Here is a 24123-nt window from a genome sequence, read left to right on the forward strand (position 1 = left end):
CTGTTATTTTGATATTATAGTACTGAACTTTGCTAAGTATCAAAATTCTTTAAAATTGAGTTAGCCAAAACTGCCTATCCATTGACATTAAAATAAAAATAAATAAATAAAATTTGATAAAATATAAGAAAACAGAACTTTTGCCCAACACAGGATCACAAGGACAATGTATTTTGATATAACAAGCACAGTTATTTGTTTAGGTTTTCAAACAAGTACTAAGCAATATTAGTGTATGAATATTATTACTTAGCATCAAATGATACCGTCATAATGGGGACATTCGACCCAATTTAAAGGTGCAGTTTTAGATTAGAAATCTAGTCAGATAGGATTTTTTGTCACTGAGTCTTGTTTTCTTTCCCTTTTTCTATAATGATTTAAGTGAAGGATTAGGTCAGTACATGTTCTCACATAATTATAATAATTTATTTACATACTTTCTGTGAATGATAGCCTATGAAAGTCAAGAGGGTAATTCACCAAGTAGAATAATTCTAATTCAAATAATTCAACAGAATTTATCAATGAAAAACAGAATATTTTAAGTTATTTGTTCTAACTCAAACATGTTTTAGCCCAGGAACAATTTTGGAAATGAAAGGAGTCTAATGAAGCAAAAGAGAGTATCATGTAAAAGTCTGGACTGGGAAGCAGGAGAAACTAGTTCAAATTTGAGCTATTTGGTATTTTGCACATAGTACAATTCATCAGTGAAGTTAATTTAAGAATTTACATTAGAAAAAAAGGCCTAATACACAAAAATAACATTATTACAGGTATATATTATTCATCTTCCAAAGATATAAGAATCTAACAAATATTATTTTGTTAAATTTCATAAAATATTTGTGAACTAATAAAACAAAGAAAATGTTATACTCAGAGCAATTTTTATAATTTTATTTATTTATTTTTATTTAAGGCAATGGGGTAAAGAGTAACTTGCCCAAGGTCACACAGTTAGGCAATTATTAAGTGTCTGAGGTCAGATTTGAACTCAGGTCCTCCTGACGCCAGGGCTGGGGCTCTATCCACTTAGCCATGTAGTTGCCCCTCAGAGCAATTTTTCATAAGTTATTTAATTTGGGCCATATCCAAGCACAGGTTTTGATTCTCTGGTCCTATATGAATGTTCTTGATGGTATGAACTCTGATTTAAGTTCATTTCTGCTTAAGGACCTTATGTTTCTGAAATTCCCTCTATTTACTCAAGTAAGGAGTCATATCATAATGTAATTAGTAAAGAGTTTCATTCTTTCTTTTAGATGGTCAGGCCCACTTAAGACTGAACTGGTTTATATATTTATGAATATATAACAGATGGATCCAGTAAAAGAAAAGGCACAGTACTTTTTAGGACCAGAAGTCTTTGAAATTTAGTAGATGTAGAAGAAATCTCCAAAGATACTAATAAAATGGAGATTTTTCTAGCTATTCATGTAACTTTAAAAGCCTTCATTAGTATTTAGTGATTGAATTTTGGTCTTCTTTTCCAGGCTAAAGTAGTAGTATAGAGGATTTCACTACTATTATTTAATTGAGGCCTACATTAAAAAGCAATCAGAATTGTTCATTTCAATTATCTTCATCATCTTCATCATCATAATTATTTATGAGCACTTCACATATTAAATAATGCCTCTTAAGTTCAGGCCCTATAAAGATATAAAGGCAAAACTTAAGCACATTCTAACCTTTAAGTTAGGCAAAAACAAAAATGTACATGGATAATTAAATGCAAAATATAGAAGATTGGAATTGAGCTTATGATATTATTATTTTGAGAACTTCCTAAGGAGGTTCTTCCATCTGATCAGGTCATCATTTTCTCTAAAGCTTAGTCTTATAGAGTTATTTAAAAGAGGTTAAGGTCCAGGAATAAAGGAGAGAAGGAAACATTTATTAAATATAATGTGCCTGTTTTCTGAGGATACAAATAAAAGCAAAAATGATAACCTCTACCCTGAAAGAATTTACATTTTAATGGGGGGAAGATTACACAAAAATGGGAGTTGAAGGGGATAGGAGGAAAAGGAAGATGAAAATACCCAGAGCAAGGGATAGTTTTGAAGTCTGGAAGTTTCAATAAAAGAACTGGAAAGGAAATTAAAACAGACCAGCCTGCATTCTTTAAGATGGTGATACCAGGAAGAATCTACTAATAGGGTAAAGGAGACAGGCTATACAGAGGCTATTCCAGGGTATGTAGGCCATAAGCATGAAAGGATGTTTGAGGACAAGAGGGTCCTTGATAGTAAGGGAACTTACAGGATGAGCTAACAGTAAAGGAAGCAAGAGTTTGAAGTCTAGGAGATCACAAAAATGACTGGAAGAAGAATGGAGGCTAACCAGCCTAGCCCTTCCATAAAATTGAAAGAGCTTTTCCTACATGCTAGTCATTATGTTTAAGTGTTGGACTTGACAGTGTAAGTGACTTACCTACAATCCCAAAGAAAATATGTGAGATCAGTACTTGAATCCAGCTTTTCCTGGTTCTGAGGCCAACTCTATAGCTACTCCATCACATTGCCTCTCAATAAGAAGTCATACAAAATAAATTATTAAAGCTATTTTAATGCAGAATATAACGATCAAAAGGAATTGGTAAAGGATTTATAGGAGTTGGCTCTTGAACTGAAACTTAATGGAATTTAGGAATTTCAAGAGATATACTGAAACATTTATTAGATAATCCCTGTAGCCTATTCTATCCTTATGTCACCTACATACAACAACTGCACTACGAGTGTATCATGCTACCAGTAGTCAGGTTATTTTTTTTCTACTCTGGAAAATTTATTAGAGATAAAGAAGTATCATCACCTACACTATGTAATATGAGTTTGTTCCATATAGAGGATGAGTGTAGAACATGACTGAATATAGAGAGGGAATAATTCATTCAGTTAATAAATTATGAAATCATAACACTGCTCTGGCTTTATTTATTCATTCATTCATTAAAATAACAAAAACAACTAAACAAACAAGAAACTCTGTTAAGCATCAGCTCTGTTTAAGATATTTTGCTAGATTCTGAGAAATAGACAAAAATAAAATGAAAGGAAATATGACCTAATAACCCTATAGGGATTTACAATGTGTTTGAAGTTGCTAAGTGGTACAGTAAGTAGAACAGAAGACATGGAATCAGGAGTACCTGAGTTTAAATACACCCTTAACGGCACAGTGGATAGAGTACCAGCCTTGGAGTCAGGAGCACCTGAGCTGTGTGACCTTGGACAAGTTACTTAACCCCATTGCCTTGCAAAAACAAAAATAAAAACAAAAACAAAAACAAATACACTCTCAGATATTCGGGAACTGTATGCCCTTGTGTAAATCACAAACACTTAAAGTGTTTGCCTCAGTTTCTTTAATTATGAAATGGGAATAATAATAGCACTTACCTCCCAAAGTTGTTAAGAGAAGCATTATTATAAAATTGTTAGAGATCTATTATGGAGACAATATGAACAAACTAATTAATAAGTTGAAGTAGTATATGATTATATGCTGAACATATGATTATGGACAGTAATCAAAGGATACAATCTATGAACTATATTCTAATCTCTTTCTTAATTCATCCCTCTCCCCCCCTCATTCCTTTCCATTCCCTAATTGCTATCAGTTAAGAAAGAGATTAGAAGTAGGTGATGGAATAGAATAGGCAAACTAAAATGTAGACTTGGGGAAAGGCTATACATGATTAAGGACAGTGAGAGAATTGGACAAAACAGAGAGGAGAATTCTCACTAGGTATTATAAGCTGAGTTTGGTCATATGATAGCAACCATATTTTATTTATCTTTGTATTGCTACTTATCATAAATTCTTTGTACTTGATAATTACTTAATATCTATTTACTGAATAGAACTGGAATTGCTTAAGGGTCAGGCTACACAGTTTTGAATGTGTCCTGTAGACAATGGAGATGACTGGAAGTTTTTGAGAAAAGAAATGAAATGATTTAGCTATTGTTATAGGAGGATAAATTTCTTAAATTGAACAAGTTTTACTACGTGCCCACTATATGCAATATAGTATTGCATGCTGAAAATACAAAGCAAACAAACAAATAAATAAATAAATGTACTCTTTGTCCTGAAATAGTTTACATATTGGGGTATGCAGATAATTAAATTAATTATATTTTCTAGTGGGCTTAAAAACTACTGAGACAAATAGAATAGTATGTCAGCTGTGTCTTGATGGAACATTAGGAATCTGATAAGAGGGGCAGCTAGTTGGCACAGTGGATAGAGCACTGGTCCTGGAGTCAGGAGTACCTGAGTTCAAATCCCACCTCAGACACTTAATGATTACCTAGCTGTGTGGCCTTGGACAAGCCAATTTACCCCATTTTCTTGCCAAAAAACAAAAAAAGAATCTGATAAGAGATTAAGAAGGAATGTATTACAGGCATTTGCAATGCTATGCAAATAAAAAGAGATGACTGGTGGCCTGTTCAGTGTAGGGAACAGGGAGTAGACCAGATTGGCAAGAATATAGAATATATGAAGGAATTTAATATTTAATAATTCTGGAAAGGTATGTGGGAATTTAATTGTAGCAGCTTTTAAGTACCAGAGTGAGAATTTGATATTTTATCATATCACTAATCACTGAAAGATTTTGAGTAAGAATAATAAATCAGATTTCTTGTCTATGAAATATTAATTTGTAAGATGTATAGAGGATTTGTTGAAGAAGAGAGAGCAAAATCAGCCTCGGACAAAAGAACAGAGAGGAGACAGACATTATGGAGATCTGAATGCATATAGGCTGGAGAGTGGGAGGATTGAGGTCAATTAATGGGAGGGGCCAAGAAAATCTCAATGATGAGCTTGGGGTAGAAAAGCCTTTATTATGTAGCTATTATATACCACCAACTGTACTAAGCACTTTACAAATATTATCTCATTTGATCCTCACAATAGCTGTCTAAGAAAGGTACTAGTATTATTAACATTTTACTGTGTAAAAAACTGAAACAGATGGAGGTTAAGGTGACTTTCCCAAGGTCACACAGGTAGCCTAATGGTGGATTTGAACTCAGACCTACCCAGTGCTCTATGCACTGTGCAACCTCGCTAAATCTAAGAAGGTTTTTTAATGTTCTCAAAATTAGGATGGTTGGAGGATTAGTGATTTATACAGGACATAATAAGTTCTATTTTGGATACACTGAATTTAGTATGTAAATAGACAATCCAGGAAGATATATCTCCAAAATAGTTGGTTGAACATTTAGCAATGTTATATGGAACAGAACATAGGAGGAAAACATTAAAGTTCAACATCATAATCATTTTGGAATGTGATAATTAAAAAAATACAGATAAAGGTGGTAGAAGGAGAAATGAAATCGAAATAATAAATACTAGGATCGCTTAATCTTGCAGATTGATTAAATATGATGTAAAAGAAAGAGAAGAATCCAGTAGTTTTATGAAGAAATGTGAAAAATCTTAGTTAAAACAATGCCTGTCCAATCAATTTAATAGAATTGCATTATCATCATCATCATCATCATCATTTCTATTAAACTGAATTCAATTTAATAAACTTCTCTTAAGCATCAATTCTTTATAGTACTTAGATTATTTCATTAACATGCAAATATTAAAGTTTGTATATACACCAGAAGCTACTTTTTTGTAATTATTATTTCCCGTGAGATTGAACTACTCTCTATTTTTCTATCACTACTCAGAAACCTCTTCAAACTGTTCATCACATACTCTTTAATCCAATGACACTGGCCTCCTGGATGTTCCACAGACACTTATCTCTCAGTTCAGGGCATTTTTTCCTGACTGTCCCTCAAGATTGGAATGTTCTCCTTTCTCTTATCTGCTTGCTGCCCTTGACTTCCTTTAAAGAAATGAAATGAAATAAAAAATTCTACTTTCTTAGGAAGCTTTTCCCAATTCCAGTGACTTCCCTTTGTTGATCATGGACTAATTATTTTGTACATAATTAATGTATGTGATGTCTTCTTTATTAGATTGTAAGTTTCTTGAAGTCAAGAACCATCTTTTTTTTCTCTATATATTCCTAGCACCTAAGCACCATACCAGTATAGAATAGGAACTTAATAAATGTTTACTGATTGATTACCATTTCATATCTGTAATTCACACTTCAGAAGAACTCACATTTCTGATATTTGGGTCTCACCCTCTGTTGGACAGAAGAAATGTTCTTCTCAAAGCCTCCATTTTAGGAGAACACCCAATTCAACCATCTCAATTTCCTGTCAGATTACACTCCTCCATACTTAATTTACCCTGCAGTAAATACCTTCCTTCAGTTAACTTCTTTTCAGCTTTCTTTTATTTGTGGAGTTCTCTATTATTATGTAAACTTCTCAAGGACCAGGACTATCTTTCCTTTTTGTGTTCATATTACAATTACTTTGTATTTGAATTCCAATTTGTACAGTAAATGTCTTATACTAAGTCCTTCATAATTGTTTTTTGACTATTTCTCTGTAACCAGCTGAACTCAACTAAAGACTTCTCCTGATGATTCATCTATAGTATGTAGAATAGTATCTCTGAGGTATATAGAAAGATTTGATTTACAAACTTAGAAAGATTCATTCATTCATGCAAAAAAAAAAAGATTTCTTAAGTGTATATCAAGTTCCAGAAGCAGAACTAGGCACTAAAAATATAGAAATAAAAAGAAGACAATTTCTACCTTCAAACAGCTTCCATGACATCAGAGGAAATTAGCATACACATAGGTAGCAAAGTGAAAATAGATTAGTAAGTAAATACAAAGTAATATGTTGGTAGACAAAAATAATTCCTGGTACATTTAGGAAAGGTCTTACCACTTGAGTTCTAGTTTCAGGGAAGCCAGAAATTCTAAGAGATTTAAGTGAGAAGTCAGTGAGTTTCAAGGGCCTTGGTGGGGGAGGGGAGAGAGAGCCTGTGCAAATACATGAAGGCAGGGAATTGCTTGGTTGGAAGAAGGAAAAGGTAGTCCAGTTTGGGTGGAGTAAATGCACAGTAATCCTGAAGAAGTGGGCTAGACAGATTTTGAAGTGTTTAATTGGCAAATTGACTAATAAGGAGTTTTCTTGAATTTTGAATTCTTGAATAAGGAATTTTCTTGAATAATGGAGTGATATCTTCAAACCTGAATTTTCTAAAAATCAGTCTTTGTAACTGTATGAATGGACTGGTGGCAGGGGTTACAGGTTTGTTGTATGAATGTCAGCCTAGATAACTATGGAGATAACTATGAATGTCAGCCTAGATAACTATGGAGAATTAGTAATTTGGTCACAGGGTGAGGAATTTTTTTTTAATCTCAGAGTCCTTGAATTTTGCAATCAAATGGAAACTGTTAAATTCAAGCTATAGTCCTAGTGATGGTCCATTTTCTATATACTATCTTCGGAGAAGCTCATTACAAGAAAATTGGAAACCAGAGATGAAGATTTTCAGCCATAACAATTCAAAAAGATTGTTCAATAAAGAATAGAGTGGTTTTAATCTGTCAGTGAAATAAGTACACATGAAGAATTCTTGAAATCCACCTACTTGCTATTCTTTGAAACAATAAATTCATAATGAGCAAATATTTTAGAAGATAGAGGAAGTAATGATAGTCACTTTCCTCCCTCTTGTTATTTTACTTTTATAAACTATAAGAATTAAGGGACAATTATAATAAAAAAATCTCCCGATTATATCTATACTAATAAGAAAAAACCCTCTCAAAATGATCAGTGAGGGCTGTGACAATTGCAGAAAGAGTAGACTAGTCCTGCAGAAGCAACCAAATGTCCTCATATGTCATTGGTCATTTTATGTGCCATAGAGAGGCACAATCATAGAAAATGACTAATATTTTTACTGTATTGAAGAGATTTTTGTTTTCTACTGGTAGAAAACAAGAAAGCAATTTTCCACTTCATGGAATTTTTTTTGTTATTATTTAATGGAATCATTTGGTTTTCCTATGAAATAAATTATAATTACTAAATATCAAATGGTACAAAACCCTAGGAATTACCATTCTCATAGTTCATCTATTAAAATTAGAACAGCTTGAATCTGATTCTGATTCACTAATTAAACTCATAAAGCTAAGAATTCAGGAATATATGCATGTTATGATGAAGCATTAGTTGCTATTTTTCATCAAAGATTAATATGCTGTCATCCATACTGACCAAATACCAGCCTAATTTTTAACCATGCCCATCCTCTTATCAATTAAATGTTAGACTACCAAGCTTGTAAAAAATCTGTGTTTTCAAATATTCATTATCATAAAAGCAAAAAGACAGATTATGTGTAAGATAAAAATTATATAATTAGCAATTCAAAAGAGCATCATTTAAGTAATGCATTTCATATAAGGATTCCTCTCAATAGTCTAAGTGCTTAGGGATGCCATGGCAATATATCCACATATCAAAATGAAAACACAATATATTGTATTGTTATTGTCTTAAAATGTATTATAAGTTGGAGATGATTCATATGTTAGTTGCTGCTTAACTTTGCATTGGGATATTCAAGGGTCAAAGGAAGGCCACATGTTGCTCTAATTCTTGCCAAAAGCTTTTGCATCCATGTGATTTATTTATACTAAGACTAGAGAGATAGCTAAACACAAAATTAATGAAAAATTTTCAATTATAATCATTTGCACAGAAAATTCCACCTCCCAATAACAAATATTCATTATACCCTAACATAAAAATCCTGTTTATTTGACATTAGTTATAATATTCTTGGGGAAAGAAGTGTGATAATCTTATATTCTGATTCTAAAATGTGAACTTTTAAATACTTATGTGTTTATATACGTTTAATGTGTTTAAAATGTATCTGTGCTGCAAATTATACTTGAAGATTTAAAGAATGATTATTTGAACTCATTGAAAAATGCTAGGCTCAGGCTGCATTGATAAATATTATGTAATTTACTTGCTTTTTCTCCTCCTTCTGCCACATTCAAGGGTCAAAGTCAAATAGGACTTTACAGATTATTAATGAAGTTTTTCCTTATTCCTTTGATGTTATCTCCCCTCCTCCTCCTCTTGTTATAGCCCCCTTTAGTGCTTAGTCCTTTCTTTTTATAGCAGTTTCCTGCAAAGGGGCATGTGGAGACACCTGGTGGTGATATGTAAGGATGATATCTTATTTAACACTTTAGAAGTAGGCTACAGACAAGAAAGCTATCAGCATATATGTACTTAAAACATAAAAAAGACAACCAGAAATTTGATTTAGCTAATATCTCTCACTAAATATTTTGAAAGCATATTTAAATTCCATTTTAGTTACATACATTTCCATTCTAAACTATGATATTATTGGAGTGGTTATTTCCTCCATTCACCCAGATTACAATTTCCTTAGGCAGTAAACAGGCTTATGAATTACTGGTCCTTCAACAACAACAATGATAACCATTACCTTGTGGGCAAGTCATATGATGATGAGAAAATAATATTTTAATTGAATCAAATAAAATGGCTTCATATTTTTAAAGACTATCCATTTTCAAATGGAGGCAAATATTTCATCACAAATGCGATTATGCTGAATTAACATAATTTGTACCTAAGTGCCATCATTTATATTTTATGTATCTTGAAAACTTCTTGTATAACTGAATAAAGCTACTTGATCAGATTAAAAGACTTGATCATTCCTAATAGATATCATTTTAGTTTATACACAATACCAATAATCATATTTTGATATTTCTAAATATATATATTATTTATCATGAAAATTAATAAAATGGCCCAATCATCTTTATTTTATATATAAATACTTGATCATTTTGAGATTGTTGAACAATCAAAAAAGTACAAAGCTCTTTAACACCATAAAGCTTGCATAAATGTTTGGGGTAATCACTATCATGTGTCCTTGGGCCAAAGGTTTACAGGGAAAAGGGAAAGTTCATTGTTAGTTTAGCTAGAACTTGTATTTCTATGGCATACTTCTCTTAACTGTCATACCTGATGATCACCAATTTGTTTTTATCTTTTGTCCCCCTTGTCTTTTTTAATCCAGGGGTTTTATCTCCTTTGCTGAACAGCCCAGGTGAAATGCTCATGGATGAAACAAAAGCCTTCATAGAAAAAATTCTAATCTGCAATGTGACATCTCAGCATAAAGAGATAAATGTGCCCTACATAGTGTGTTCAGATATATGACAGCATGTGATTAATATTACTTGATTTTCCATAGTTAATATTGCATCAGACTTGAGCCAATGCTGGCATTAGGTAAGATCAGTGTATCATAATAGAAAAGTATGAAGAGATATTTTTCCCTCTGACTAAACCATTCAACTAGCAACCATGCAGGAAAATATGCAACCAGTATTTTCTAAATCAGAGTTACCATTTATCATAAGCAATTTATAATCTATACTTGGTAGACACAATCACAGCAGACACTAAACTGTTATGCCCAAGATATACAATACTAGTTTAATTGCCCTTCATCAAGATAGGTATGAGAAGGGGTGGGAAGAGTCTGTTTTCTTTTCATTTATTTAAAACTACTTACCGTGGAGCAGAGAGTAAAGGTATTTTAGCAGGTAACTCTTCAAGGTATTTCCCTCTCCATACATTCATTTATGGGTTTTTCGTTTTATATTTAGTTTTTACAACTCCTTGTAAGTATGCATACACATGCTTATCTCTGAAAATCAATCCAGATGGCAAAATTCTTTTAAGTTGCTCAGAAAAAACCCTACAATTCATTTTTTCCTTGTTACTTTTGTTAGCTACAAAGAACTCTATGTACTCTTCTTCCCCCTTCTTTCTTTCTTTCTTTCTTTCTTTCTTTCTTTCTTTCTTTCTTTCTTTCTTTCTTTCTTTCTTTTTCTTTTACACAGTTCAGGACGTGAGCAACAATTCTAGATGGAAGAAAGGCAATTAACACAGCACTGTATTGCCTTTTCCTGAATATTAACAACTCTTACATTGTCGGCATTATTTCCACTCCTCCCTCCTTTAGGTAGTCTGTACAGACCCACGCTTGTGTTGTGCACATTTTCTCCAAGGCTCATCGCCTCCTCACAAATATGATACCCAAAGAAGCTTTGACTTCACACTTTGCAGTGCAGCCTAAGAAAATCTGTCGCCCTATACTCCCATCTATTGGTCAACGAGCGCCATCGCTCTGCCCCAGCTCCAGCATGTCTGCAGCAGCCTGGCTAGAACTGCGCTCCATAATAAACAAGTGTATTAGACGGGGCCTCATGCTGGCTCTTGGTGAAAAGGCTTAGAGATACAGGAATCGCTTACACTGCAGCCTCCTGCTTTGAGATGTGGAAACAGAACAGTACTTTCTCAGACTTTTTCGCAACGACCGGCACACAACAGCGCTTTGCTTGTATTCGAGACCCCAAAGGACGTCGGATATAGAACAACAAAAGAGGAAAATAAGATGAATCTGAGTGAATCTTGAAAGGCGCTTTTTCCCCCCACAACTCCTGCTTGGGATGAAACGAAAAAGCTACAGACGCCTGAGTCACTCAAATACTGATCGGGAAAAGAGGCTGCAACAACGCGAGCTACAGCGGCGGCAGCCGGAACGGTGGCGGCGGCGGCAGCGGCGGCAGGGGTAGCAGCGGTGGCAGCAGTAGCCGCCACCAGCACCGCTGGACCCTGGAGCTTGGAGTCGTCAGCTGTGGCATCTGGGGAGGAAAAAGCCGTAGCAGCAGTGAGAACTGCTGCCTCCACTGCCGCCACCGCCCCAGCAGCCGCTACGGAAAAGGACCAGAGCCATCCTTTGCCTTTTCCCCCCTCACTACCATGTACAGTGTGCGCTGCAAGAAGAAGCGGAGAACCATGCAAGGACACCGTTACTTTTCTCTCCCTCTGGCCAGTCCCTGGGCGAGTGTGACTGACCAGGGGGAAATGGTGTGAAAAAGGAAAAAAAAAAGGAGGAACGGGGAGGGGGAGGGGAGGAAGAGAAGGAAACGAGGTCGGAGTTCGTATTCCCCCCCCCCCTTTTTTTTTTGCAAAGAAACCAGAGGAGGAGGCTTGAACGTGTGGCTGCTGCGGTTAGGGAGAAAGTTGATGCCTATTTCAATGGAAAGTGTGAGTACCGGTAGGGTATGCTTGTAAGGAAGGCGGAGAAGAGCAGGAGCTGTCCGTTATTAAGGAGGTTCTCGTGTAGAGGGCTTTTTGACTCCGTTTATCTGTATGTATGTATGTGTGTGTGTGTGTATGTTATGTATGTATGTGTGTGTATGTGAAGTGCTTGGTGAAGCTGACCGTCACGTTGTCAGCGAAAGGCAGTCTGTGCAGCCCTCTCTCCTCCCTTCGCCCCCCTCCCACGCTCTCTCCTTGCCTTGCCCCTCCCTCACGGCTTCTCTCCGGCTCGCCCTCCCTCCCCCCGTTCTCTCCAGTCTCTTTCGATCGCCCCTCGCTCTCCCTCTCCCCTTACCCCTCCCCCCTCTTCTCCCTGGTACTGGGGAGAGCGCCGAGAAGAGCAGCTCCCGGAGCCCCTTGGACCTCCGCCTCCGTCTATGTGTGTGTGTGGCGGTGGCAGTAGAGGTGGCGGTGGCGGCGGCGGCGGCGGCGGCGGTGGCGGCGGCGGTGGTGGTGGTGGTGGTGGCAGTGGCGGTGGCGCTGGCGGTGGCGGTGACTGTGGTGGTGGCGGCGGCTGCCGTGGAAGCTCCTTGTATGTGGTGGTGTTTGTGTGCATTTCTTATCCAACCTCCTCAACTGCATTGCTTGCCTCCTCTGGTCTTTGCCTCAAGCTGCACACACGCAGCACACACCCCAAATAGACATTTTTCAGGGTGGCTACGATGATTGAGCCCTGGAGATACAAGAATGAGTAAGTATAAGGTTTACTTTTTTAAAAAGGCGGCTTTTTTGGGGAGGGTGGTATCACCCCCTCCTTTCCCATCCCCCTTTCCTCCCTCCTTTCTTTTCTTTGGGGCGGGGGTGGGGGAGGGGTGGGAGTAAGGGAGGAATCTCTCTCTCTCTCTCTCTCTCTCTCTCTCTCTCTCTCTCTCTCTCTCTCTCGCTCTAACTCTGGGTGCTACTGCCCCGGCTGCTGCTGCTGCTACTGCTGTTCAGTACGGCAGCAGTGTCCGACCAGGGTTTCCGCTGCTGCTGTCGGCGGGACTGAAAGCTCCTTAGAGCAAGATATGCAGTGCGGTAATCCAGGGTCTGAACTCTTTGGGGGAAAACCAAATACAGTACCTCCCTCCACCTCCACCCCCCAATAAAAAGAACAATGTGAATCTCTCAGATCAGAGAAATATAAGCGCACAGGGGTATTTAAATCCAAGGTGCGTTCCCTGGCAAGATTTTTCAGCCTTCAATATCAAATTCAACTTTATGTTCTTATTTTTCTATTTCTTTAGGGGGGACGGGGTTGTGATGAGGTTGGGAAAGCTTCTAGATCTTTATTAGTCGTTACTGAATTAAAGTTGCAAATGACTGAGACTTTAATACTGGTCGGGCATATTTTGCAATGATTTTTTAAGGGGGGGAGGAGGGAGGAGAAAGAGTGGAGAGGGTAGGGGAGGGCAAGGAGATGGGGAGGGGGAGGGGAGCAAACACCCTCTGAATGGATGAATGGATTTGATGGAGCGGAGAAAAGAAATTTCAAGGTAAATGTTTTGCTTTTATAGAGGATATCTGTTCTGCCTTTAGCAGTGAAGCTGACTGCCTTTTGTGTTTCGAAGCTAGTGAATACTTGAAATGTAAAATATTCATGTATGTCTTCAAATGTCTTCCTGAATACACATAAATGTATATGTGTGTATCTTTTTACATTTAGGTATAATTTAAAGAGTTCTTTCTAACGTGTACAAAGTGCTAGATATACAGCTTTGGATCCGTGTCACAGAAATCCCTTTGCAGTAAATGAGATTTGGTTTGGGGTACTATTCTGGACATCAGACTTCAGTTATAAATGTTAAGGCTAAGACAAGGTTGACCAGAGAAAACCTGTCTTTTTTAAAGAACAAAATGTTTTAGGGTGGGAGGTGGGAATGAAAAAATGGGTTGTTTCTCTTCCTTCACCAAACCAACCATTGCAAGAATACATAGACATTCCTTTCCCTATGTTCTTCCTCCCTCCCCCTCCTCCCGTGTTTTTGACATCCACAAGTAGAAAGTAGGAGGAAGCGTCAAGGAGACGGGGGTAGGGGAGTGGGGGATAGAGAGGTTGGGAGGAGGAAATAGGATCTGTTTCTGCCTAGATGAAATTCGGGTATTAAATCACGACGTAGGTCACTGGGTAGTTTTCTTCTTTTTCTTCTTTCTAGTTTGGCTTTTAATCTGCTCAGGTGTCTTCTCCCTTGAAGGATGAAGATCACTGACAGCTATCGGTGCTTTATAATAAGCAACTCCAATGCGCGGAATGTTGGTAAGGAGGTATTTCCATGAGATCCATTTAGATCTCTTCCCTGCTATCAAGCTAGGTTTTAATAAACATTGAAAGTATACGCTGTCAAATAGGGCTGAGGCTTTGGTGACAATCCTAGCGATTTTCCTTTTTGGGCAGATACTAGATGAGTGATTAGAATGTTTCCTTTAACTCTAAGCATCTATAGGTGTTCAATGAAAGTCTTTTCTTAGTCTTTTATAGTTATTCCATGGGTTGCAACTATTTCTGAAGCTTTAAGTCTAAATTTGGTAACATTGCTATTTTAATCAAAGATGCAAAATCCACCGTAAGCACTCTTGGGGACGTACTGTTAAGTGATACGTGCAATTAGAAGGGTGATGTGATTAATAGATTTATTGGAAAATTCAAACATTAAAACGAATCTCTATGCATGTATATATATAAACATATATACATGTACATATATACATGCACATACGCACATATATGTGTGTATCCCCTATAGACTTGAAGTTTTTATAAGGCATTAGGTGATTTAAGAGCTGCTCAGAGATTATTTTGATGCATTAACTTATTTTTTTTTTGGTCTTTTGAGAAGTATCCTTTGGGTTCCCATACAGACATTTCCAGCAATTGTCTAAAATAACCAAAGTACTGCATGTAGCACTTTTACTTCTCTGGGGAGGAAAAAAAAAGACATGGGGAAAGATCTTAATCGTGCGCTGTTCACTGAAGAGGTTCTGAAAAAGAAGAAAGGACTGGGTAATAGGTGAGGTGGGAAACCTCATAAAATGGTGCTCTTTTTCTCTTAAATTAGAACCGTGAAACTGAACTGACAGCCATTTTATGTATATTTATGGGTTGATCTTGGGGAATTCGGGGAAGAAGGAAGGATAAAATCCTGAAATGGGACAATATCTTTGGAAAAACATCTTTTACTCATACAGAGTTACAAATCAACCCTTTAATCATTGAAAGTCATTTTTACGAAGTCCGGGAATTTACATGAGCTTCTATATCTTCCTAGTCTTTAACAACAATAAATAAAGACCAAAAAAAGAAAAACTCCACCCCATACAATCCCCCCCCCCCAGAGTGTAGAGGAAAAATACACTTAAAAAAAGAAAAACACTCCTGTTTAAACATTTTTGGTCATATTTTGTTGTTTTCTTTTATTTTTCCTTACAGGAGGTAAAATGTACCCTTGCTGCTCCACATTAACTTTGGAACAGGACCTCAACAGAAAAATGCATATCTGGATGCTGCAGACTATAGCATTTGCTGTAACATCTCTCGTCTTTTCGTGTGCAGAAACCATCGATTATTATGGGGAAATTTGTGACAATGCATGTCCTTGTGAGGAGAAGGACGGAATCTTAACAGTGAGCTGTGAAAACAGGGGGATCATCAGCCTCGCAGAAATCAGCCCTCCACGCTTTCCAGTCTACCACCTCTTGTTGTCTGGCAACCTTTTGAACCGCCTCTACCCCAATGAGTTTGTCAATTACACCGGGGCTTCAATTTTACATCTAGGGAGCAATGTCATCCAGGACATTGAGACAGGGGCATTTCATGGGCTTCGAGGTTTAAGGCGATTGCACCTGAATAATAATAAACTAGAACTATTAAGGGATGACACTTTTCTTGGACTAGAGAGTCTGGAGTATCTACAAGTCGATTACAATTACATCAGCGCCATTGAACCCAATGCCTTTGGTAAACTGCACTTGCTGCAGGTGCTGATCCTCAATGACAACCTCTTGTCGAGTTTACCCAATAACCTTTTCCGTTTTGTGCCCTTAACGCATCTGGACCTAAGGGGCAACCGACTGAAACTTCTACCCTACATAGGGCTTCTGCAACACATGGATAAAGTTGTGGAATTACAGCTAGAAGAAAACCCCTGGAATTGTTCTTGTGAGTTGATCTCACTCAAGGATTGGTTGGACAGCATTTCCTACTCTGCCTTGGTAGGGGATGTGGTTTGTGAGACGCCTTTCCGGTTACATGGGCGGGACTTGGATGAAGTGTCCAAGCAGGAGCTTTGCCCAAGGAAACTCATCTCGGACTACGAAATGAGGCCCCAGACACCCTTGAGCACTACAGGGTATTTACATACCACTCCTGCCTCGGTCAACTCCGTTGCCACTTCTTCCTCTGCTGTTTACAAACCTCCTCTGAAGCCTCCTAAAGGGACCCGCCAACCCAACAAAACCAGGGTGCGCCCCACCTCGCGCCAGCCCTCTAAGGACTTGGCCTACAGCAACTATGGCCCCAGCATCGCCTACCAGACTAAATCGCCGGTGCCTTTGGAGTGTCCTACTGCATGTTCTTGTAATCTGCAGATTTCTGACTTGGGTCTCAATGTCAACTGCCAGGAGAGAAAGATAGAAAGCATTTCTGAGCTTCAACCCAAGCCCTACAACCCCAAGAAGATGTACTTGACAGAGAACTACATCACAGTCGTGCGTCGAACGGATTTCCTGGAGGCGACAGGGCTGGACCTACTGCACCTTGGAAACAATCGCATCTCAGTGATCCAGGACCACGCTTTTGGGGATTTAACTAATCTGCGACGACTCTATCTTAATGGTAACCAGATTGAACGTCTGAGCCCAGAGCTGTTCTATGGTCTGCAGAGCTTGCAGTATCTCTTCCTCCAGTACAATATTATCCGAGAGATCCAGCCTGGGACCTTTGACACGGTCCCTAACCTACAGCTTTTGTTTTTAAACAACAACCTCTTGCAGGCCCTACCCGGAGGCATTTTTTCTGGCCTCACTCTGCTTAGGCTAAACCTAAGAAGCAATTACTTTTCTTCCCTGCCTGTGAGTGGAGTATTGGATCAACTTAAATCTCTAATTCAGATAGACTTGAATGACAACCCTTGGGATTGCACTTGTGACGTGGTGGGCATGAAGTTGTGGGTAGAGCAGCTCAAAGTGGGGGTACTTGTGGATGAGGTCATTTGCAAGGCTCCCAAAAAGTTCGAGGAGACCGATATGAGATCTATTAAGTCAGAGCTTTTGTGCCCAGACTATTCTGATGTGGTGGTTTCTACACCTACTCCCTCCTCCATACAGATCCCACCACGAACCACCTCCTTGCCCTCCACAGTCAGATTCAACAGCACGGGCGCCACTGCGGGGGCTGGGGCTGGCAACAGCGCCTCTTCAGTCCCCTTGTCTGTACTGATCCTTAGCTTACTGCTTGTCTTCATCATGTCAGTTTTTGTAGCTGCTGGGCTCTTTGTTCTGGTGATGAAAAGGAGAAAGAAGAACCAGAGCGACCACACTAGTACCAACAACTCCGACGTGAGCTCCTTCAACATGCAGTACAGTGTATACAGTAGTAGCGGGGGCAGCAGCCACCACCATTCCCATACTCACCACAGGGGCCCAACCCTCCCTAAAGTAAAAACCCCCGCGGGCCACGTGTATGAATATATCCCCCACCCACTGGGTCACATGTGTAAAAACCCCATCTACCGATCCCGGGAGGGCAATTCGGTGGAGGATTACAAAGATCTGCACGAGCTCAAGGTCACCTATAGCAGTAATCACCATCTGCAACCTCAGCAGCAGCAGCAGCCACAGCAGCCTCAGCAGCAGCAGCCACAGCAGCAGCAGCAGCAGCAGCTGCAGCTACAGCAGGGAGAAGAAGAGAGGCGGGAAAGCCACCACCTGCGGAGCCCCGCCTATAGTGTCAGCACTATTGAGCCCAGGGAGGAGTTGCTGTCACCAATGCAAGACGCTGATCGCTTTTACAGAGGCATTTTAGAACCAGATAAACACTGCTCGGCCACCACGGCTGGCAGTAGCCTCCCGGAATATCCTAAATTCCCTTGCAGCCCTGCTGCTTATACTTTCTCCCCCAACTATGACCTTAGGCGCCCCCATCAGTACTTGCACCCAGGGGCAGGGGACAGCAGGCTCCGGGAAACGGTGCTCTATAGTCCCCCCAGTACTGTCTATGTAGAACCCAACAGGAATGAGTATCTGGAATTAAAAGCAAAACTAAACGTTGAGCCGGACTACCTCGAAGTGCTGGAAAAACAGACCACATTTAGCCAGTTCTAAAGGCAAACAAACTCCCCATAGAGCATTTGTATTTAAAACAAACACACGAACAAGCAGACACATGAACCAGTTTGATTAATTGTGTTGTTTCAACGTTTAGGGTGAAGTGCCTTGGCACAGGATTTTCAGCTTCGGCGAATGATACTGAAAGGGTGTGCAATTTCATTTTATTTTTACAAGTAGGAAACGTTTGTGTAAGCTGGGCACAACTCTTGTTCTTCTGTGTCAGTGGGGGGAAAGGAGCTGTATGGAGAGCCATTTTTGCAGGTGACTTTTAAAGGTCAATGAAGTTTTTTGATTGGGGAATACTTCTGTTTTTCAAAGATTGAAGGGCACAGATTCCCCCTTTCCTCATCTGATCCCTCATTCCCCTCCCCCTTTAAGCCATGGGTGGGTATAAATGGCTTTTATGGAGATTAGCACACCCCGACTTTAATACAAGATTTCTTTCTTTTCTTTTCTTTTCTTTTCTTTTCTTTTCTTTTCTTTTCTTTTCTTTTCTTTTCTTTTCTTTTCTTTTCTTTTCTTTTCTTTTCTTTTCTTTTCTTTTCCTTTCCTTTCCTTTTCTTTTCTTTCCTTTCCTTTCCTTTTCTTTTTAAAGGATGTGTTTGTATGCTTTCTGGACATTTGAATTTAAAAAAAGGAAAGTATTATGATCTTGAAAAGGATCAGCATAGATGTGGAGAAAACCATTAAAGAGTGCAGAGCTATATGATCCATAACTGGTTAGTCAAAATAACTTATTGATGAAATATAAAAATATTTTATTGTAGCACCTATTTTTATATGCACATTCCCATTTCTCTTTCCTTCACTATTTTAGCCTGTGATTTCTTTGGAGCTTTATTTCCAATGCTTAAGTGGTATCAGGAGGGCATACTAATCCTAAAATTTCCATTAAAGATGGCTAAATCTTAGAAGATCATATAATCCAATGCACACAGTTGGATTTACATAAAAAATAATAATAACTTACTTTTTCCAACAAATTAAAGCATTTCCTATTATGGAAATTTGAACTAAATCATGAGGGATATATGGAAATTGTAGGTTTCAAGTGAGGGAGAAAAAAGGCCTCTCTTTTCATTTAACCAACCAAAATAAAATAATTTGACTACTATTGTAGCCAATTTCTGATTGTTTAGGCAAACACAATTGCACTTGTACAGATCCATTTGTGGAATGGTACCATGAAAGACCAAATGATGGACTGTGCAAATTTCTATAATATCTTTACCCCTTTGGGCAGCAGGCAATGATAACTGATTACTATAAAAATGGGATCACTGTAAGATGGGGCTACTGGTGTCTCATAATGTATCTCATCACATGAAATTTTTAATAGTTTATGAATACATACTTGATAACTATTTCAAATGTGAAGATATGAAATAATAATTACCTAAAGTTCAAACTATCTGACCCATAGAGCAATGATTTCACAAAAATAATCAAGATGGAGGGGACAGGATCTAACCCACTAGGCCTAATTTAAACAATTCTTCAAATACTTATGGAGAGATAATACATTATAATGATCAGATTTGTTCTTGAGGGAGCTAGAAATTTCTAAATGTGTCACCATTATGCTTATTAGTGAAATTTCAAGTTTATATTTTGTTTCCATTGTTTCCATAATACATGGAACAGGGTAAGTAATGTTGCTTTACGTAAATTTTAGTGAAATATTTTATAGGCTATCATGACTGGTTTATTTCTTATGCAGTCATCAGTTTGCCATTGTGACATATTTCAAATTACGTAAATTTATATTCAAAGTTTATAATGAGTTTTGTGACTGAGTTTGAACTTTACTCTCAAATGTTCAAAATACAAATTATTACATATATGGTATCTATTCATCTTGGTAAAAGGTTTGGCCAGTACATTGGTCTTTGTCTTACAGGGCCTAACCTGCTTGTTTGAAGTAATTTGGATTGTAAAGGTCTGTAGATCTCATTCAGTCTTTGGTGGCTCTCTCAATAACCAATAACCTTAAATGGAATGTGTCAGAAGATCAAGGGTAGTCCATGAACCTGAATGTGCAAGAAGCACTTTACACATGGCATCCTGCCACAAAGAGGCAGCATCCACCAGTGAGTAAATTGACAGCAACTGATTGAATTTAGGATAAATGGTTGGTCACATCCTCCCTAAGGAAAAGTAAAAAACAGAACAAATGAGCAACTTCCTGCTTCCCCAATTCAAAAACAAAAACCTCATACTACCTCTCCTATTTCTTTCTTTTATTTTTAAAGCTTTTCCTTTGTATACACTTTTTGGCAAGGGGGAGGGGTAGGATTCATGCTGAAATCATAAAAAAATTCTTCCTTCTCATCTGTGTATTCAGTATTGATTCATTATTAGGAAAAAAAAGCAATGAACAATATTATTTGATATTATATTGGAAATGTGTGTAGTTTTTCTTTTCCTTTTAAATAAAAGGTACAAATCAAAATCCCTTACTCTTTCATTATCCTGAAATACTGTAAAGTTCTGTGAAAAGGTGAATGACTCTAGAAAAGATTATCTGCAAAACCAAATTTAAAAGCATACATTTGTATAGTTATATGTGTATATATGTATATAGAAATATATGTGTATATACACATGCACATACAGAGAGATAGGTATGACAAGAAAGATATGATAATAGTGGACAAAAATAAAATAAATTCCAAAAATGTTATGTAAACTTAATCTTCGAATGTTTTTAGACTGTATTGATTAGAGTCTATTTTGGCAAATCTAACTATTTAGTATTTCTCTCTTGATTTCCTATTTGAAGTAATAATTTCTGCCCCTGCCAATACCTACTTTATATTTCCCAAGGTCTCCAAAATGTATTCTCATGAAATTATAAATTATCATGTATATTGATGATGCCCCAATTTTTACAACATATACTCCCCCTCTCTCTCCTCTCTCTCTCCATATATATATATATATATATATATATATATATATATATATATATATATATATGTGTGTGTATTTCAATGACAAGAAGAAAAGAAAGCAAGGGCAGTTCAGAACTATAAAGTTCTATAAAATAGTAGCAATAAGGAACTAGGAAGTGACTATCAATAGAATATGGAATATGTGGTATAATAATGTTTGATTAATTTATTTTCATTTTGTAATAAGCTAACTACAGACTATATACAATATCATATATATTAGATGTGGGTCAGTCAAAAGCATTTATCAAGGGTAGTCCCTGGAAAGATTTGATTTTGATGCTCCATATTAATATTTATTGATGCCAGTAGTTCAAGAATGAATCAAGAAGACTTGGGATTTATATACCCAGAAGTTTAAAATATAGTAGTATGTTGTTGTGTTGGGTATCAATTAAAATGTGGGTGCAAGAGAAAATTTTACTTTCTACTGCTTTAATTTCATATGTTTCCCTATGAAACAGAGACTCAGATGTATGATTCAATAAAGAGCCTATTCTCTATTTTATCTTAGAATTATTATAATGCAGATACATAAATTAACCAAGAGAAAGAAATAATGTTCAGCTTCAACTTTAAGTGGGTTACATGCTAATTTACAGAAGCCCTTTGGAGCTAATAAACTATTGACTAAGGTTATGAATTAAACAGGGTTCATTTAAAAATAGTTCCCATTTGTCCATGTCTAAAAATACATTTACATTTATTCTCTTCAGGTTTAAGCCCTGATATTAGAATCAGGTCTTTTCATTCATAACCAGATATATGCCACTTGAAAAATTGAGGCAATTAAATAGATAACTCAATTCTTGCAACTTTTTCTAACATTTGGCCCTCCACTCTTTATCCTCCAAAAAAGAAAAGAAAAACAAAATATTAATTATGATGATGTATGGGTGAAAATGAGTCTGATTACTTTTAACTGTACATTTTATTGCACCTGCAATTCAGCATCTTTTTTCTCTTCTTCTTTCTATTATGTAGACCACATTTTTGTATTATGTAATGCTGAGATTTCCTTTCTTGGGGGTGAATGGAAGATGAAAGGCGAGATGGCTGCTATTTCTATGACATGCCAAATGCTGGTTATTTCTTTGATAAAGCTCAATGGATGGTCCCAAAGAACTGTGCAAATGAAAAATTATGTGAACAATTTATATTGTTCATTTAATATTTTAAATTTACATTTTTCATATTACCCTGAATTAACACATTTGACCAACTTGGAGAAATGCTATATGCAAGCATTTTAAAGTAAAATGATTTTTAAATGTAGAATTATATATGAACCCTAAATAGGTACAAAACACCAAAAATGAAATATTTCTAGTTAACATATTTTTGAAGGGAAAATATAATGTATTAAGGATATAATTATTAAATTACTTTATTTTTCTCCTAATTAACACACACATACACACATATATGACCCAAATATATTGTTATTGATAAAATATCCATCATTGTCCCCCCGCCAAACCAGGAACCCAGATCATTAAAAGTTGTCTATGAATGTTGACATCTTTTTACTATTTTATCTTGATATAACATTGTAAATTAATGAATTTTTCATTATTTCTTGAATTGTAATCAGTATTTTTGGCTTTACTTACATATATATGTATATGTGTACATATATGTGTTAGAAAAATTCAGTACACCTCTAATTTCAAAGTTATTTTTTCTCTTGAAAAATTAAAGTAACTACATGATAGCATTAATTCATGACTTACCCTTTAGTAATGTGAGATTAGGAAAAGGGAAAAGAGAAGTTGATATGATACATTGTCATTTTGGGTATAAAATGTAATATAATCATTTATTGCTATTCTTGCTTTTGTCATATTTAGCTCATGACAGATAGGTAAAGTATTTTGCATTGGGAATGTCAGTATTTTAAGGAGGATTATTTTTGTATTAATTTTTGAGGATGAAAAAAGATTTTGCACCTATTGCCTGTTTCATTTGAATGTCAGAGCATTCAATACCAATTAATACAAAGATTTAATTAAACCATTTGTGGTTAAAACAAACTTTCAAGATTGCATATCATTATTATTTTGCAATTAAAAAAGAATAATTGATATTTCTTGAAGTCTCAGCCAAAATTCAATATTGGTTGTATTCAACATTTTTCTGCTCCATAATATTTAAATCTATTCTTGTGATTAATTTCCTGAGTTATGTGGAATAGGAATTTACTTCCCCTTTTAGTGTCATTTTCAGGAAGCTCTATCCACAACCATGGAAAAGTTTATTTCTTTACATCTCCCCCCAAAGTAGTATAACTATTTTAAAAAATAATTAAAAACTTGTTTAAGACTTGAAGTCATAAAATGACATACATAAAGGTCTTTTAATTACACATATTTATATGAAGATTCTTGGATTATTCATTGGCTAAGAAAATGCTTATTTGTAAGTATTTTTATTTTAGAAAGCAAAATATTTGCATTCAAAATACCGTGGTTTGTATCATTTTGAATTCAAATGTTATACTTGCATAAGCATTAAGTGAGATGTGCATATTTATTTTTAAAAAAGCATGCAAAATCATGCTTCTTATATTATGTTTAATGTTTTATGCACATGTCAGATTTTAAGTAATATAATTTTTTAATGGTGACATCTCTGTATTTTAACTTGAATAATTTCTTAAATAAGGTCGATTATGTTTCTATTATAAATTTCATTGGAATGTTAAA

At 36.6% G+C, this 24123-nt stretch overlaps 1 protein-coding gene across 3 annotated transcripts; it reads left to right on the forward strand.

The window, feature by feature from the left end:
- Nucleotides 1–11691: 11691 nt before the first annotated feature.
- SLITRK5 (SLIT and NTRK like family member 5) lies at nucleotides 11692–21385 on the forward strand. 3 transcript variants are annotated; one of them, XM_074191888.1, is made up of 2 exons: nucleotides 11692–12107; nucleotides 15568–21385. In XM_074191888.1, the coding sequence occupies exon 2, from the start codon at nucleotides 15576–15578 to the stop codon at nucleotides 18456–18458; it is 2883 nt and encodes a 960-aa protein (XP_074047989.1). In that variant the 5' UTR covers nucleotides 11692–12107; nucleotides 15568–15575; the 3' UTR covers nucleotides 18459–21385. The 3 variants fall into 3 exon arrangements, with proteins under 3 accessions (XP_074047989.1, XP_074047988.1, XP_074047990.1); XM_074191887.1 differs by lacking the exon at nucleotides 11692–12107 and adding an exon at nucleotides 13630–14397; XM_074191889.1 differs by lacking the exon at nucleotides 11692–12107 and adding an exon at nucleotides 14906–15148.
- Nucleotides 21386–24123: the final 2738 nt, after the last annotated feature.

The sequence above is a fragment of the Macrotis lagotis genome, chromosome 6 (assembly GCF_037893015.1).
Source record: "Macrotis lagotis isolate mMagLag1 chromosome 6, bilby.v1.9.chrom.fasta, whole genome shotgun sequence".
Classification (NCBI taxonomy): Eukaryota; Metazoa; Chordata; class Mammalia; order Peramelemorphia; family Peramelidae; genus Macrotis; species Macrotis lagotis.

Coding starts and splice junctions, on each gene's coding strand:
- SLITRK5 (XM_074191887.1), top strand. CDS start 14,337: ATGAAGATCACTGACAGCTATCGGTGCTTTATAATAAGCAACTCCAAT. Junction 14,398..15,567: donor CTCCAATGCGCGGAATGTTG/GTAAGGAGGTAT, acceptor TTTTCCTTACAG/GAGGTAAAATGTACCCTTGC.